General features: G+C 36.3%; 1 protein-coding gene across 1 annotated transcript in view; it reads left to right on the top strand.

Moving 5' to 3' along the window:
* The window catches only part of CNIH1 (cornichon family AMPA receptor auxiliary protein 1), a 32,994-nt gene extending 13,653 nt beyond the window's left edge, over positions 1–19,341 (top strand). Inside the window, exons 4-5 of the mRNA XM_063440306.1 lie at positions 2,905–3,048; positions 18,768–19,341. Coding sequence (XP_063296376.1) covers positions 2,905–3,048; positions 18,768–18,795 — 172 coding nt within the window. The 3' untranslated portion in view covers positions 18,796–19,341. The remainder of the gene's footprint in view (positions 1–2,904; positions 3,049–18,767) is intronic.
* Positions 19,342–19,752: the final 411 nt, after the last annotated feature.

The following is a 19,752-nucleotide window of genomic DNA, read 5'->3' as shown; positions in this document are numbered from 1 at the left end:
TGGAAATAAGGTAAGTTTTAAACTTTTATAGGGGAGCCAAGCCCTATAGGGTCAGGAATCCCATTCTAGGTACGCCACTGGTTATATTGCCTTGGTCTCGAAGATATTCATTGTGAGCAGTGAGTTTGACACGTTTGCTCTAAAGGGACACTTCTCATTGAAGTGGTTAAAGTGTCTGCAGTACCCTAGTGCCTTCTTTCCATTCAGTTTTTTTTTTGGTTTTTGTTTTTTAAAGCTAAATGAGCGTTCCTAGCGGCCCATCCCCTCTGTGCTGGTTGGACTAATAAGGAAGCATTATCCTGAGCAGCAGTGAGTGGCTGTGATTGTTTGAGTATCAGCTGACTACTTTCACCGTATCACAGTGCTCATTGCGGTTATGTATTGGTATGGCTAGAAGGATGTGTGTAATCTGTGCCCCTCATTCAGTGTGAAACTGTTCAAAAATTCTTAATAAAGGGACACTCCAGCCACTATAACAAATTTGGTGAGATAAAATCGTTGTAGTGTCTACAGTGTCCCTTTAACTTGTTTGTAACAGTGCATTCTCAATGTGCACTTTGGATAGATGATCCCTTTAATCACCTTTTTTATTGATATGGTGTAAAGTTTGCAGATTAGATGTTTTGTGTGTCGCCTGTTTGTCTGCATTAGGGTAAGTTTTTCTGGTAAAGTGCTGTGCACATTGTCATTGCGAAGGCATAACTTTAGCTGGAGAACCAGCTGTTACCTAGGGCTTGTCACTAGAGAGGTCTGAGTTCCAGTTTATTGATGGTGTGTATTGGGTGAGGTGCGCGAGGCACAACACAGTGTTAATTATTACGCCTACACGTTTTCATTGCCGAAACAGGAAAAGTAAACCGTACCCTGCGGTCCGCTGCCCCCCGTGTCTCTGTGTTTGTGTGGGTGGGGTGTCATCTTTAGAGGTCCAGTTGGTTTTGTTTTCTAGGTGCTGCCTTGGCGCTTGAACCTTGTAGTGCTAGTACTTGTGGGATTTGTGGATGTCTATCGTCCTCTCATTAGGGATGGATGGTGTGGAGGGTACGCGGGCCTGAGGGTTGGGGCGGGGGGTGGTTGGGCTGCGGATTGGTGATGGTGCCCAGTAGAGGTGTCATTTAGGATCATTTCCTTATAAGGGGATTTTGTGTGTGGTGCCAGCGCCTTGGTCCCATCCCGGGCTCGGTTCTTTAATCAGGGGTAGGAAACTCGATCAGCCAGGGTTTGTGTCATGTAAGAGGGCTGAGAGGCTGTCCATTTTTCTAGTTTCTTCTATTTTCCTTTTGATTTATCTTATGGTTGGGATAGTTGCCACTCCCCAGTGTGTTGCTATTGCTCTTCTGGTGGCCAGTGCTATTTTGGCTATGAGCTTATTTTGAGCTCGGGTGTTTTTTTTTTTTTTTTTTATCTGTTTATTGAAAACGCATTTTGGGATACATAATAGATAAGAAGGGTGGGGGATACATGAACATACAAAACAAGCTTTCGCATTAGTCAGAGTGGTGGTATGTGTCCTTGCGTCAGTTCCGTGTGCATTGATAGTCCAGAGAGTATGGTTGGCTTAGGGAGATTGGCCGTCGGCGTTTGTGTGATCATGTGCTTCCCATTCAGGGTGATGGTGTCAGGCCGTCGTCTAAGTGTGCCCCTAACCAGGGGTGGGGGGGGGGGGGTGTTGCAGTCGGTCTGTGGCGTGTGTGTGATGTCCGCACAGTCACATTAGGCTTCGTCCTATCATGGTATTACGAGAGTGTGTCTGTTGTGGGTGTGTTGTCGCTTTCACGTCAGCCTACGAGCCTTATAGTTAAGCTTAAAAGAGTACCAGGGTTTAACAGAGCAAAACAGTTGGTTCTTGTGCCTCATGGGATTGGTACGTTCCCTATAGTGTTCAGGTTTCGGATTGTAAGGTCAGGTGGTCAGTTGTCGTTGAGGGTACCGTTGCTCTGGTTCCGGAGCATTGCCAAGACTGTGGCTTGGAGGTCTGAGAGTCCCTGTTTGAGTGTTACTATATCCTCTTAAGAGGCCTTCGCCCTGGTGTCCACTTCCTGTATGTCTGCCTTAATACTTGCCACGTCTGCCGCCAGGAGGGGCTTGATCTCCTGGACCAGATTGCGGAAATCCCGCTGAGTGACCGGCGCCGACCAATCCACACTCTCAGCTGTGCACGGTACCTGTTCTGGTAGTAGGTCTGGGCGAGCAGACTCTTCAGGAGTCAGTGCTGGTCTGTGATCTGCCTTGTCCGCCATCTGATTTCGCTGCAGTAAGGCCCCTATGTCCCTGGAACCTGACTGTGGCTCCAGGGGGGACTTCTGTGATCGTCTGCTCATTTGTGTTAAGGTTAGTTGGAGGGCGTCAGTGTAGTACCCAGCCTCCGGGTCCCTGTGAGGCTGCCAGCAATCCAGCAGGTCCGACCAGGTCGGGCTCTGTGTGTGTTTGTAGGCCCCGGGCTTGTGTTTCTGCCTCTTGACCGGCTGGATGAAAGACATAGGTCGTCTCCGGATCTCTCACTCCGCAGGTTGACGGCCTATAACAGGAAGGGAGAAGGGTTTAATCCCCTAAAATCAAGCTTTTGTTGGCGGGGACCTACGGAGCTCCGTGAGATGGCGACTACTCTCGCTCGCAGTCAGGCTCCGCCCCTTCGGGGTTTATATATATTTTTTTATTTTTATGGGTCTGTCCAGGGGTCTTTCTCTATATTTGTGTGTAAGATTGTGGAGACTAAGTGTGTGATTTATGTCCCTATTTGGGCTATTTGTTGGCATTCCCACCGGCCCTTGTATCTTTTATCTGTAAATGATTACAAATTTTCTACGACATGAACAGTCTCTCTGGTGTTATCGTGTTTTTATTTGTTTATAATAGTGTTATCTAAGCTTGGCTATGCAGTTTGTAACTCTGTCCCTTGGTTCCTAGGTACATGAGCAGGCCCGTTATGAGTGGACCCGGCCTGTATGACCCCACAACGATCATGAATGCGGATATTTTAGCATTTTGTCAAAAAGAGGGATGGTGTAAGCTAGCGTTTTACCTGCTTTCCTTTTTTTACTACCTCTACGGGTAAGTTTTTCTTTGCTCTTCCCTATAATTTTGTGGTTCATTTTTTTTGTGGCTTTTTTTTCCCTTAACACATTTCAGAAAAATCACTTATCAACATGGCAGAAGGCATCAACAGCAAACATAGACTCCTTGTTTTATATGCGGTGCGATAATGTTTGATGGATGGCAGTTATATTAATAAACCTAGAATGTCACCGTGCGATACTGATTGATGGATGGCAGTTATATTAATAAACATAGAATGTCACTGTGTGATACTGATTGATGGATGGCAGTTATATTAATAAACATAGAATGTCACCGTGCGATACTGATTGATGGATGGCAGTTATATTAATAAACATAGAATGTCACCGTGTGATACTGATTGATGGATGGCAGTTATATTAATAAACATAGAATGTCACCGTGCGATACTGATTGATGGATGGCAGTTATATTAATAAACATAGAATGTCACCGTGTGATACTGATTGATGGATGGCAGTTATATTAATAAACATAGAATGTCACCGTGCGATACTGATTGATGGATGGCAGTTATATTAATAAACATAGAATGTCACCGTGCGATACTGATTGATGGATGGCAGTTATATTAATAAACATAGAATGTCACCGTGTGATACTGTTTGATGGATGGCAGTTATATTAATAAACATAGAATGTCACCGTGCGATACTGTTTGATGGATGGCAGTTATATTAATAAACATAGAATGTCACTGTGTGATACTGATTGATGGCAGTTACATTAATAAACATAGAATGTCACCGTGTGATACTGTTTGATGGATGGCAGTTATATTAATAAACATAGAATGTCACCGTGCGATACTGATTGATGGCAGTTATATTAATAAACATAGAATGTCACCGTGTGATACTGATTGATGGCAGTTATATTAATAAACATAGAATGTCACTGTGTGATACTGATTGATGGATGGCAGTTATATTAATAAACCTAGAATGTCACCGTGCGATACTGATTGATGGCAGTTATATTAATAAACATAGAATGTCACCGTGTGATACTGATTGATGGCAGTTATATTAATAAACATAGAATGTCACCGTGTGATACTGATTGATGGATGGCAGTTATATTAATAAACATAGAATGTCACCGTGTGATACTGATTGATGGCAGTTATATTAATAAACATAGAATGTCACCGTGTGATACTGATTGATGGATGGCAGTTATATTAATAAACATAGAATGTCACTGTGTGATACTGATTGATGGCAGTTATATTAATAAACATAGAATGTCACCGTGTGATACTGATTGATGGCAGTTATATTAATAAACATAGAATGTCACTGTGTGATACTGATTGATGGATGGCAGTTATATTAATAAACATAGAATGTCACCGTGGGATACTGATTGATGGATGGCAGTTATATTAATAAACATAGAATGTCACCGTGTGATACTGATTGATGGCAGTTATATTAATAAACATAGAATGTCACTGTGTGATACTGATTGATGGATGGCAGTTATATTAATAAACATAGAATGTCACCGTGCGATACTGATTGATGGCAGTTATATTAATAAACATAGAATGTCACCGTGTGATACTGATTGATGGATGGCAGTTATATTAATAAACATAGAATGTCACCGTGCGATACTGATTGATGGATGGCAGTTATATTAATAAACATAGAATGTCACTGTGTGATACTGATTGATGGATGGCAGTTATATTAATAAACATAGAATGTCACTGTGTGATACTGATTGATGGATGGCAGTTATATTAATAAACCTAGAATGTCACCGTGTGATACTGATTGATGGCAGTTATATTAATAAACATAGAATGTCACCGTGTGATACTGATTGATGGATGGCAGTTATATTAATAAACATAGAATGTCACCGTGCGATAATGTTTGATGGATGGCAGTTATATTAATAAACCTAGAATGTCACCGTGCGATACTGATTGATGGATGGCAGTTATATTAATAAACATAGAATGTCACCGTGTGATACTGATTGATGGATGGCAGTTATATTAATAAACATAGAATGTCACCGTGTGATACTGATTGATGGATGGCAGTTATATTAATAAACATAGAATGTCACCGTGTGATACTGATTGATGGATGGCAGTTATATTAATAAACATAGAATGTCACCGTGCGATACTGTTTGATGGATGGCAGTTATATTAATAAACATAGAATGTCACCGTGTGATACTGATTGATGGATGGCAGTTATATTAATAAACATAGAATGTCACCGTGTGATACTGATTGATGGATGGCAGTTATATTAATAAACATAGAATGTCACCGTGCGATACTGATTGATGGATGGCAGTTATATTAATAAACATAGAATGTCACCGTGTGATACTGATTGATGGATGGCAGTTATATTAATAAACATAGAATGTCACCGTGCGATACTGTTTGATGGATGGCAGTTATATTAATAAACATAGAATGTCACCGTGTGATACTGATTGATGGATGGCATTTATATTAATAAACATAGAATGTCACCGTGCGATACTGATTGATGGATGGCAGTTATATTAATAAACATAGAATGTCACCGTGGGATACTGATTGATGGATGGCAGTTATATTAATAAACATAGAATGTCACCGTGTGATACTGATTGATGGATGGCAGTTATATTAATAAACATAGAATGTCACCGTGCGATACTGTTTGATGGATGGCAGTTATATTAATAAACATAGAATGTCACCGTGTGATACTGATTGATGGATGGCAGTTATATTAATAAACATAGAATGTCACCGTGCGATACTGATTGATGGATGGCAGTTATATTAATAAACATAGAATGTCACCGTGCGATACTGATTGATGGATGGCAGTTATATTAATAAACATAGAATGTCACCGTGTGATACTGTTTGATGGATGGCAGTTATATTAATAAACATAGAATGTCACCGTGCGATACTGTTTGATGGATGGCAGTTATATTAATAAACATAGAATGTCACTGTGTGATACTGATTGATGGCAGTTACATTAATAAACATAGAATGTCACCGTGTGATACTGTTTGATGGATGGCAGTTATATTAATAAACATAGAATGTCACCGTGCGATACTGATTGATGGCAGTTATATTAATAAACATAGAATGTCACCGTGTGATACTGATTGATGGCAGTTATATTAATAAACATAGAATGTCACTGTGTGATACTGATTGATGGATGGCAGTTATATTAATAAACCTAGAATGTCACCGTGCGATACTGATTGATGGCAGTTATATTAATAAACATAGAATGTCACCGTGTGATACTGATTGATGGCAGTTATATTAATAAACATAGAATGTCACCGTGTGATACTGATTGATGGATGGCAGTTATATTAATAAACATAGAATGTCACCGTGTGATACTGATTGATGGCAGTTATATTAATAAACATAGAATGTCACCGTGTGATACTGATTGATGGATGGCAGTTATATTAATAAACATAGAATGTCACTGTGTGATACTGATTGATGGCAGTTATATTAATAAACATAGAATGTCACCGTGTGATACTGATTGATGGCAGTTATATTAATAAACATAGAATGTCACTGTGTGATACTGATTGATGGATGGCAGTTATATTAATAAACATAGAATGTCACCGTGGGATACTGATTGATGGATGGCAGTTATATTAATAAACATAGAATGTCACCGTGTGATACTGATTGATGGCAGTTATATTAATAAACATAGAATGTCACTGTGTGATACTGATTGATGGATGGCAGTTATATTAATAAACATAGAATGTCACCGTGCGATACTGATTGATGGCAGTTATATTAATAAACATAGAATGTCACCGTGTGATACTGATTGATGGATGGCAGTTATATTAATAAACATAGAATGTCACCGTGCGATACTGATTGATGGATGTCAGTTATATTAATAAACATAGAATGTCACCGTGGGATACTGATTGATGGATGGCAGTTATATTAATAAACATAGAATGTCACTGTGTGATACTGATTGATGAATGGCAGTTATATTAATAAACATAGAATGTCACTGTGTGATACTGATTGATGGATGGCAGTTATATTAATAAACCTAGAATGTCACCGTGTGATACTGATTGATGGCAGTTATATTAATAAACATAGAATGTCACCGTGTGATACTGATTGATGGATGGCAGTTATATTAATAAACATAGAATGTCACCGTGTGATACTGATTGATGGCAGTTATATTAATAAACATAGAATGTCACCGTGTGATACTGATTGATGGATGGCAGTTATATTAATAAACATAGAATGTCACTGTGTGATACTGATTGATGGCAGTTATATTAATAAACATAGAATGTCACCGTGTGATACTGATTGATGGCAGTTATATTAATAAACATAGAATGTCACTGTGTGATACTGATTGATGGATGGCAGTTATATTAATAAACATAGAATGTCACCGTGGGATACTGATTGATGGATGGCAGTTATATTAATAAACATAGAATGTCACCGTGTGATACTGATTGATGGCAGTTATATTAATAAACATAGAATGTCACTGTGTGATACTGATTGATGGATGGCAGTTATATTAATAAACATAGAATGTCACCGTGCGATACTGATTGATGGCAGTTATATTAATAAACATAGAATGTCACCGTGTGATACTGATTGATGGATGGCAGTTATATTAATAAACATAGAATGTCACCGTGCGATACTGATTGATGGATGGCAGTTATATTAATAAACATAGAATGTCACCGTGGGATACTGATTGATGGATGGCAGTTATATTAATAAACATAGAATGTCACTGTGTGATACTGATTGATGGATGGCAGTTATATTAATAAACATAGAATGTCACTGTGTGATACTGATTGATGGATGGCAGTTATATTAATAAACCTAGAATGTCACCGTGTGATACTGATTGATGGCAGTTATATTAATAAACATAGAATGTCACCGTGTGATACTGATTGATGGATGGCAGTTATATTAATAAACATAGAATGGCACCGTGTGATACTGATTGATGGATGGCAGTTATATTAATAAACATAGAATGTCACCGTGGGATACTGATTGATGGCAGTTATATTAATAAACATAGAATGTCACCGTGTGATACTGATTGATGGATGGCAGTTATATTAATAAACATAGAATGTCACTGTGGGATACTGATTGATGGATGGCAGTTATATTAATAAACATAGAATGTCACCGTGTGATACTGATTGATGGCAGTTATATTAATAAACATAGAATGTCACCGTGGGATACTGATTGATGGATGGCAGTTATATTAATAAACATAGAATGTCACTGTGTGATACTGATTGATGGATGGCAGTTATATTAATAAACATAGAATGTCACCGTGCGATACTGATTGATGGCAGTTATATTAATAAACATAGAATGTCACCGTGCGATACTGATTGATGGATGGCAGTTATATTAATAAACATAGAATGTCACCGTGGGATACTGATTGATGGCAGTTATATTAATAAACATAGAATGTCACTGTGTGATACTGATTGATGGATGGCAGTTATATTAATAAACATAGAATGTCACTGTGTGATACTGATTGATGGATGGCAGTTATATTAATAAACATAGAATGTCACTGTGTGATACTGATTGATGGCAGTTATATTAATAAACATAGAATGTCACCGTGCGATACTGATTGATGGATGGCAGTTATATTAATAAACATAGAATGTCACCGTGTGATACTGATTGATGGATGGCAGTTATATTAATAAACATAGAATGGCACCGTGTGATACTGATTGATGGATGGCAGTTATATTAATAAACATAGAATGTCACCGTGGGATACTGATTGATGGCAGTTATATTAATAAACATAGAATGTCACCGTGTGATACTGATTGATGGATGGCAGTTATATTAATAAACATAGAATGTCACCGTGTGATACTGATTGATGGATGGCAGTTATATTAATAAACATAGAATGTCACCGTGTGATACTGATTGATGGGTGGCAGTTATATTAATAAACATAGAATGTCACTGTGTGATACTGATTGATGGATGGCAGTTATATTAATAAACATAGAATGTCACCGTGGGATACTGATTGATGGATGGCAGTTATATTAATAAACATAGAATGTCACCGTGTGATACTGATTGATGGATGGCAGTTATATTAATAAACAGAATGTCACCGTGTGATACTGATTGATGGATGGCAGTTATATTAATAAACATAGAATGTCACCGTGGGATACTGATTGATGGATGGCAGTTATATTAATAAACATAGAATGTCACCGTGTGATACTGATTGATGGATGGCAGTTATATTAATAAACATAGAATGTCACCGTGTGATACTGATTGATGGATAGCAGTTATATTAATAAACATAGAATGTCACCGTGTGATACTGATTGATGGATGGCAGTTATATTAATAAACATAGAATGTCTCCGTGCGATACTGATTGATGGATGGCAGTTATATTAATAAACATAGAATGTCACTGTGTGATACTGATTGATGGATGGCAGTTATATTAATAAACATAGAATGTCACCGTCCGATACTGATTGATGGATGGCAGTTATATTAATAAACATAGAATGTCACTGTGTGATACTGATTGATGGATAGCAGTTATATTAATAAACATAGAATGTCACTGTGTGATACTGATTGATGGATGGCAGTTATATTAATAAACATAGAATGTCACCGTGCGATACTGATTGATGGATGGCAGTTATATTAATAAACATAGAATGTCACCGTGCGATACTGATTGATGGATGGCAGTTATATTAATAAACATAGAATGTCACTGTGTGATACTGATTGATGGATGGCAGTTATATTAATAAACATAGAATGTCACCGTGTGATACTGTTTGATGGATGGCAGTTATATTAATAAACATAGAATGTCACCGTGGGATACTGATTGATGGATGGCAGTTATATTAATAAACATAGAATGTCACCGTGTGATACTGTTTGATGGATGGCAGTCATATTAATAAACATAGAATGTCACCGTGCGATACTGATTGATGGATGGCAGTTATATTAATAAACATAGAATGTCACCGTGTGATACTGATTGATGGATGGCAGTTATATTAATAAACATAGAATGTCACCGTGTGATACTGTTTGATGGCAGTTATATTAATAAACATAGAATGTCACCGTGTGATACTGATTGATGGGTGGCAGTTATATTAATAAACATAGAATGTCACTGTGCGATACTGATTGATGGATGGCAGTTATATTAATAAACATAGAATGTCACCGTGTGATACTGATTGATGGATGGCAGTTATATTAATAAACATAGAATGTCACCGTGCGATACTGTTTGATGGATGGCAGTTATATTAATAAACCTAGAATGTCACCGTGTGATACTGATTGATGGATGGCAGTTATATTAATAAACATAGAATGTCACTGTGTGATACTGATTGATGGATGGCAGTTATATTAATAAACCTAGAATGTCACCGTGTGATACTGATGGATGGCAGTTATATTAATAAATATAGAATGTCACCGTGTGATACTGTTTGATGGATGGCAGTTATATTAATAAACATAGAATGTCACCGTGCGATACTGATTGATGGATGGCAGTTATATTAATAAACATAGAATGTCACTGTGTGATACTGATTGATGGATGGCAGTTATATTAATAAACCTAGAATGTCACCGTGTGATACTGATGGATGGCAGTTATATTAATAAATATAGAATGTCACCGTGTGATACTGTTTGATGGATGGCAGTTATATTAATAAACATAGAATGTCACCGTGTGATACTGTTTGATGGATGGCAGTTATATTAATAAACATAGAATGTCACCGTGTGATACTGTTTGATGGATGGCAGTTATATTAATAAACATAGAATGTCACCGTGTGATACTGTTTGATGGCAGTTATATTAATAAACATAGAATGTCACCGTGCGATACTGTCTGATGGATGGCAGTTATATTAATAAACATAGAATGTCACCGTGCGATACTGATTGATGGATGGCAGTTATATTAATAAACATAGAATGTCACTGTGGGATACTGATTGATGGATGGCAGTTATATTAATAAACATAGAATGTCACTGTGTGATACTGATTGATGGCAGTTATATTAATAAACATAGAATGTCACCGTGTGATACTGATTGATGGATGGCAGTTATATTAATAAACATAGAATGTCACTGTGTGATACTGATTGATGGATGGCAGTTATATTAATAAACATAGAATGTCACCGTGTGATACTGTTTGATTGATGGCAGTTATATTAATAAACATAGAATGTCACTGTGGGATACTGATTGATGGATGGCAATTATATTAATAAACATAGAATGTCACCGTGTGATACTGTTTGATGGATGGCAGTTATATTAATAAACATAGAATGTCACCGTGCGATACTGATTGATGGATGGCAGTTATATTAATAAACATAGAATGTCACCGTGTGATACTGATTGATGGATGGCAGTTATATTAATAAACATAGAATGTCACCGTGCGATACGGATTGATCGATGGCAGTTATATTAATAAACATAGAATGTCACCGTGTGATACTGATTGATGGCAGTTATATTAATAAACATAGAATGTCACCGTGTGATACTGATTGATGGATGGCAGTTATATTAATAAACATAGAATGTCACTGTGTGATACTGATTGATGGCAGTTATATTAATAAACATAGAATGTCACCGTGTGATACTGATTGATGGCAGTTATATTAATAAACATAGAATGTCACCGTGTGATACTGATTGATGGATGGCAGTTATATTAATAAACATAGAATGTCACTGTGTGATACTGATTGATGGCAGTTATATTAATAAACATAGAATGTCACTGTGTGATACTGTTTGATGGATGGCAGTTATATTAATAAACATAGAATGTCACCGTGGGATACTGATTGATGGCAGTTATATTAATAAACATAGAATGTCACCGTGTGATACTGATTGATGGCAGTTATATTAATAAACATAGAATGTCACCGTGGGATACTGATTGATGGATGGCAGTTATATTAATAAACATAGAATGTCACCGTGTGATACTGATTGATGGATGGCAGTTATATTAATAAACATAGAATGTCACCGTGCGATACTGATTGATGGATGGCAGTTATATTAATAAACATAGAATGTCACCGTGCGATACTGATTGATGGATGGCAGTTATATTAATAAACATAGAATGTCACTGTGTGATACTGATTGATGGATGGCAGTTATATTAATAAACCTAGAATGTCACCGTGTGATACTGATGGATGGCAGTTATATTAATAAATATAGAATGTCACCGTGTGATACTGTTTGATGGATGGCAGTTATATTAATAAACATAGAATGTCACCGTGTGATACTGTTTGATGGATGGCAGTTATATTAATAAACATAGAATGTCACCGTGTGATACTGTTTGATGGATGGCAGTTATATTAATAAACATAGAATGTCACCGTGTGATACTGTTTGATTGATGGCAGTTATATTAATAAACATAGAATGTCACCGTGCGATACTGTCTGATGGATGGCAGTTATATTAATAAACATAGAATGTCACCGTGCGATACTGATTGATGGATGGCAGTTATATTAATAAACATAGAATGTCACTGTGGGATACTGATTGATGGATGGCAGTTATATTAATAAACATAGAATGTCACCGTGTGATACTGATTGATGGCAGTTATATTAATAAACATAGAATGTCACCGTGTGATACTGATTGATGGATGGCAGTTATATTAATAAACATAGAATGTCACTGTGTGATACTGATTGATGGATGGCAGTTATATTAATAAACATAGAATGTCACCGTGTGATACTGTTTGATTGATGGCAGTTATATTAATAAACATAGAATGTCACTGTGGGATACTGATTGATGGATGGCAATTATATTAATAAACATAGAATGTCACCGTGTGATACTGTTTGATGGATGGCAGTTATATTAATAAACATAGAATGTCACCGTGCGATACTGATTGATGGATGGCAGTTATATTAATAAACATAGAATGTCACCGTGCGATACGGATTGATCGATGGCAGTTATATTAATAAACATAGAATGTCACCGTGTGATACTGATTGATGGCAGTTATATTAATAAACATAGAATGTCACCGTGTGATACTGATTGATGGCAGTTATATTAATAAACATAGAATGTCACCGTGTGATACTGATTGATGGATGGCAGTTATATTAATAAACATAGAATGTCACTGTGTGATACTGATTGATGGCAGTTATATTAATAAACATAGAATGTCACCGTGTGATACTGATTGATGGCAGTTATATTAATAAACATAGAATGTCACCGTGTGATACTGATTGATGGATGGCAGTTATATTAATAAACATAGAATGTCACTGTGTGATACTGATTGATGGCAGTTATATTAATAAACATAGAATGTCACTGTGTGATACTGTTTGATGGATGGCAGTTATATTAATAAACATAGAATGTCACCGTGGGATACTGATTGATGGCAGTTATATTAATAAACATAGAATGTCACCGTGTGATACTGATTGATGGCAGTTATATTAATAAACATAGAATGTCACCGTGGGATACTGATTGATGGATGGCAGTTATATTAATAAACATAGAATGTCACCGTGTGATACTGTTTGATGGATGGCAGTTATATTAATAAACATAGAATGTCACTGTGTGATACTGATTGATGGCAGTTATATTAATAAACATAGAATGTCACCGTGTGATACTGATTGATGGATGGCAGTTATATTAATAAACATAGAATGTCACCGTGTGATACTGATTGATGGATGGCAGTTATATTAATAAACATAGAATGTCACTGTGTGATACTGATTGATGGATGGCAGTTATATTAATAAACATAGAATGTCACCGTGGGATACTGATTGATGGATGGCAGTTATATTAATAAACATAGAATGTCACCGTGTGATACTGATTGATGGATGGCAGTTATATTAATAAACATAGAATGTCACCGTGTGATACTGATTGATGGATGGCAGTTATATTAATAAACATAGAATGTCACCGTGGGATACTGATTGATGGATGGCAGTTATATTAATAAACATAGAATGTCACCGTGTGATACTGTTTGATGGATGGCAGTTATATTAATAAACATAGAATGTCACCGTGTGATACTGTTTGATGGATGGCAGTTATATTAATAAACATAGAATGTCAACGTGTGATACTGTTTGATGGATGGCAGTTATATTAATAAACATAGAATGTCACCGTGTGATACTGATTGATGGATGGCAGTTATGTTAATAAACATAGAATGTCACCGTGCGATACTGATTGATGGATGGCAGTTATATTAATAAACATAGAATGTCACCGTGTGATACTGATTGATGGATGGCAGTTATATTAATAAACATAGAATGTCACTGTGCGATACTGATTGATGGATGGCAGTTATATTAATAAACATAGAATGTCACCGTGCGATACTGATTGATGGATGGCAGTTATATTAATAAACATAGAATGTCACTGTGTGATACTGATTGATGGCAGTTATATTAATAAACATAGAATGTCACCGTGTGATACTGATTGATGGCAGTTATATTAATAAACATAGAATGTCACAGTGTGATACTGATTGATGGCAGTTATATTAATAAACATAGAATGTCACTGTGTGATACTGATTGATGGCAGTTATATTAATAAACATAGAATGTCACCGTGTGATACTGATTGATGGATGGCAGTTATATTAATAAACATAGAATGGCACCGTGTGATACTGATTGATGGATGGCAGTTATATTAATAAACATAGAATGTCACCGTGTGATACTGATTGATGGATGGCAGTTATATTAATAAACATAGAATGTCACCGTGGGATACTGATTGATGGCAGTTATATTAATAAACATAGAATGTCACTGTGTGATACTGATTGATGGATGGCAGTTATATTAATAAACATAGAATGTCACCGTGTGATACTGATTGATGGATAGCAGTTATATTAATAAACATAGAATGTCACCGTGCGATACTGATTGATGGATGGCAGTTATATTAATAAACATAGAATGTCACCGTGTGATATTGATGGATGGCAGTTATATTAATAAACATAGAATGTCACCGTGTTATACTGATTGATGGATGGCAGTTATATTAATAAACATAGAATGTCACTGTGTGATACTGATTGATGGATGGCAGTTATATTAATAAACATAGAATGTCACTGTGTGATACTGATTGATGGATGGCAGTTATATTAATAAACATAGAATGGCACCGTGTGATACTGATTGATGGATGGCAGTTATATTAATAAACATAGAATGTCACCGTGGGATACTGATTGATGGATGGCAGTTATATTAATAAACATAGAATGTCACCGTGCGATACTGATTGATGGATGGCAGTTATATTAATAAACATAGAATGTCACTGTGTGATACTGATTGATGGATGGCAGTTATATTAATAAACATAGAATGTCACCGTGTGATACTGATTGATGGATAGCAGTTATATTAATAAACATAGAATGTCACCGTGCGATACTGATTGATGGATGGCAGTTATATTAATAAACATAGAATGTCACTGTGTGATACTGATTGATGGATGGCAGTTATATTAATAAACATAGAATGTCACCGTGCGATACTGATTGATGGATGGCAGTTATATTAATAAACATAGAATGTCACCGTGTGATACTGATTGATGGATGGCAGTTATATTAATAAACATAGAATGTCACTGTGTGATACTGATTGATGGATGGCAGTTATATTAATAAACATAGAATGTCACTGTGTGATACTGATTGATGGATGGCAGTTATATTAATAAACATAGAATGTCACCGTGCGATACTGATTGATGGATGGCAGTTATATTAATAAACATAGAATGTCACCGTGCGATACTGTTTGATGGATGGCAGTTATATTAATAAACATAGAATGTCACCGTGCGATACTGTTTGATGGCAGTTATATTAATAAACATAGAATGTCACTGTGTGATACTGATTGATGGATGGCAGTTATATTAATAAACATAGAATGTCACCGTGTGATACTGATTGATGGATGGCAGTTATATTAATAAACATAGAATGTCACCGTGCGATACTGATTGATGGATGGCAGTTATATTAATAAACATAGAATGTCACCGTGCGATACTGTTTGATGGATGGCAGTTATATTAATAAACATAGAATGTCACCGTGCGATACTGTTTGATGGATGGCAGTTATATTAATAAACATAGAATGTCACCGTGTGATACTGATTGATGGATGGCAGTTATATTAATAAACATAGAATGTCACCGTGTGATACTGATTGATGGATGGCAGTTATATTAATAAACATAGAATGTCACCGTGTGATACTGATTGATGGATGGCAGTTATATTAATAAACATAGAATGTCACCGTGTGATACTGATTGATGGCAGTTATATTAATAAACATAGAATGTCACCGTGGGATACTGATTGATGGATGGCAGTTATATTAATAAACATAGAATGTCACCGTGTGATACTGATTGATGGATGGCAGTTATATTAATAAACATAGAATGTCACCGTGTGATACTGATTGATGGATGGCAGTTATATTAATAAACATAGAATGTCACCGTGGGATACTGATTGATGGATGGCAGTTATATTAATAAACATAGAATGTCACCGTGGGATACTGATTGATGGATGGCAGTTATATTAATAAACATAGAATGTCACCGTGCGATACTGATTGATGGATGGCAGTTATATTAATAAACATAGAATGTCACCGTGCGATACTGTTTGATGGATGGCAGTTATATTAATAAACATAGAATGTCACCGTGTGATACTGATTGATGGATGGCAGTTATATTAATAAACATAGAATGTCACCGTGCGATACTGATTGATGGATGGCAGTTATATTAATAAACATAGAATGTCACCGTGTGATACTGATTGATGGATGGCAGTTATATTAATAAACATAGAATGTCACCGTGCGATACTGTTTGATGGATGGCAGTTATATTAATAAACATAGAATGTCACCGTGTGATACTGATTGATGGATGGCAGTTATATTAATAAACATAGAATGTCACCGTGTGATACTGATTGATGGATGGCAGTTATATTAATAAACATAGAATGTCACCGTGTGATACTGATTGATGGATGGCAGTTATATTAATAAACATAGAATGTCACCGTGTGATACTGATTGATGGCAGTTATATTAATAAACATAGAATGTCACCGTGGGATACTGATTGATGGATGGCAGTTATATTAATAAACATAGAATGTCACCGTGTGATACTGATTGATGGATGGCAGTTATATTAATAAACATAGAATGTCACCGTGTGATACTGATTGATGGATGGCAGTTATATTAATAAACATAGAATGTCACCGTGTGATACTGATTGATGGATGGCAGTTATATTAATAAACATAGAATGTCACTGTGTGATACTGATTGATGGCAGTTATATTAATAAACATAGAATGTCACCGTGTGATACTGATTGATGGATGGCAGTTATATTAATAAACATAGAATGTCACCGTGGGATACTGATTGATGGATGGCAGTTATATTAATAAACATAGAATGTCACCGTGGGATACTGATTGATGGATGGCAGTTATATTAATAAACATAGAATGTCACCGTGCGATACTGATTGATGGATGGCAGTTATATTAATAAACATAGAATGTCACCGTGCGATACTGTTTGATGGATGGCAGTTATATTAATAAACATAGAATGTCACCGTGTGATACTGTTTGATGGATGGCAGTTATATTAATAAACATAGAATGTCACCGTGTGATACTGATTGATGGATGGCAGTTATATTAATAAACATAGAATGTCACCGTGCGATACTGATTGATGGATGGCAGTTATATTAATAAACATAGAATGTCACCGTGTGATACTGATTGATGGATGGCAGTTATATTAATAAACATAGAATGTCACCGTGTGATACTGATTGATGGATGGCAGTTATATTAATAAACATAGAATGTCACCGTGTGATACTGATTGATGGATGGTAGTTATGGAAATCTCCATAGATAAGCATAGTAATTGTATAACTTTCTTATAATGAGAGATGTTTGACAAATTGACTTTTTCTGGACACATCAGTTTCACATATGGATTGTCCATGAATTGGGATAATCCGCTGTTTTGCGAATTTGTGTAAATCTATCAATCGAGGAGGTACTCCAAAATGCTCTCTTTTCTGCGTGTGAATTCTGCTTCAAACCAAGGCAGATCTTTCCTGTACCAGCAATCAGAATGAAGAACACAGGTCTGGGGAAGTATGGTGGATCTTTCAACCCTAGGAACCTTGCTCACAATGGAGAGATGGTAGCAGAAACATAGTCAATAACATTATCATTCAGATAGAGACCTGTATTGCATGCTGTCTTTGGCTTAGTTTTTATTTAATATGATTAAGCTTTTGTTAATTCTCTTCTCTTTCCTCACCTCTAGTATGATCTACGTATTGGTGAGCTCTTAAGAAGCAGCCTCTGAGGATCCTGGTTCCAGTTAATTGCATGCAAACATTTAGCACTATAGGCGTCTGGTCCAACACAAACCTATTCTCAAGGAAGATTTGGTTTTTGGATCACATTGAAAAAAATAAATAAACACACTGCTTCCAAATTTCGACGATATTCCCATTTTTGTGCCGATGGGAAGATTTTTTTCATGTTTAACGAAGACTGAGAAATTGTGTGAAATATTTATCAAGTATTGCAATGCTCTATGAGTCTAGCAAATCCAGTACTCGCTGCTTATCTCTGTATCCTGTCTCCTTTTATATATTGGATTTTGTTTGTTGAGCCTCATGCAGCAATATTCGTATTACTCGTCCAATTAGCCACAGTTCGGACATAGCTAGAAATGCCTTCAGTTGACCAGTTACCATAGAAACATTTCTAATATAATTTAGAGGGAAAAAATCATGGAAACTATTGTCCTATTGTGATTGTTAGCTCTCTATACAATTTGTTGCCTATAAGTGAAAGATTTTATTGGAAAATAAATTATTCCCTTTTTTTTTTCTTCTTTTCAATGTTGTTAAAAAAAAAAAAAATACACAATGACTTTCATTTAAAAAGAAATGTGTGTTTTGTTAATTATATTATGTTTTGTGTGTTAATGTGTGCTTAAAGGGACACTCCAGGCACCAAAACGGCTTCATCCAGGTGAAGTTGTTATGGTGCCAGGAGGCCACTGAAGGCACTTTTACCTCAAGGGGTTAAACTGATCTCCAGCCAATCAATTGACACTCTCAACCAATCGGTGAACTGCACCTTTTCCAAGCCAGTTTGGTGAAAGGCGAGTCGCATCTCGCGCTGTTTAACCCCTTGTTTTGGTGCCTGGAGTGTCATTTAAAGCACAGTATGTATTACTAATTAGTGGGAAATCAATAGCATTCCTTCAAGAACATTAGGCATGATCCATCCTATTA

The sequence above is a fragment of the Pelobates fuscus genome, chromosome 13 (assembly GCF_036172605.1).
Source record: "Pelobates fuscus isolate aPelFus1 chromosome 13, aPelFus1.pri, whole genome shotgun sequence".
NCBI lineage: Eukaryota > Metazoa > Chordata > Amphibia > Anura > Pelobatidae > Pelobates > Pelobates fuscus.
This window is presented reverse-complemented; position numbering and strand designations above follow the sequence as displayed.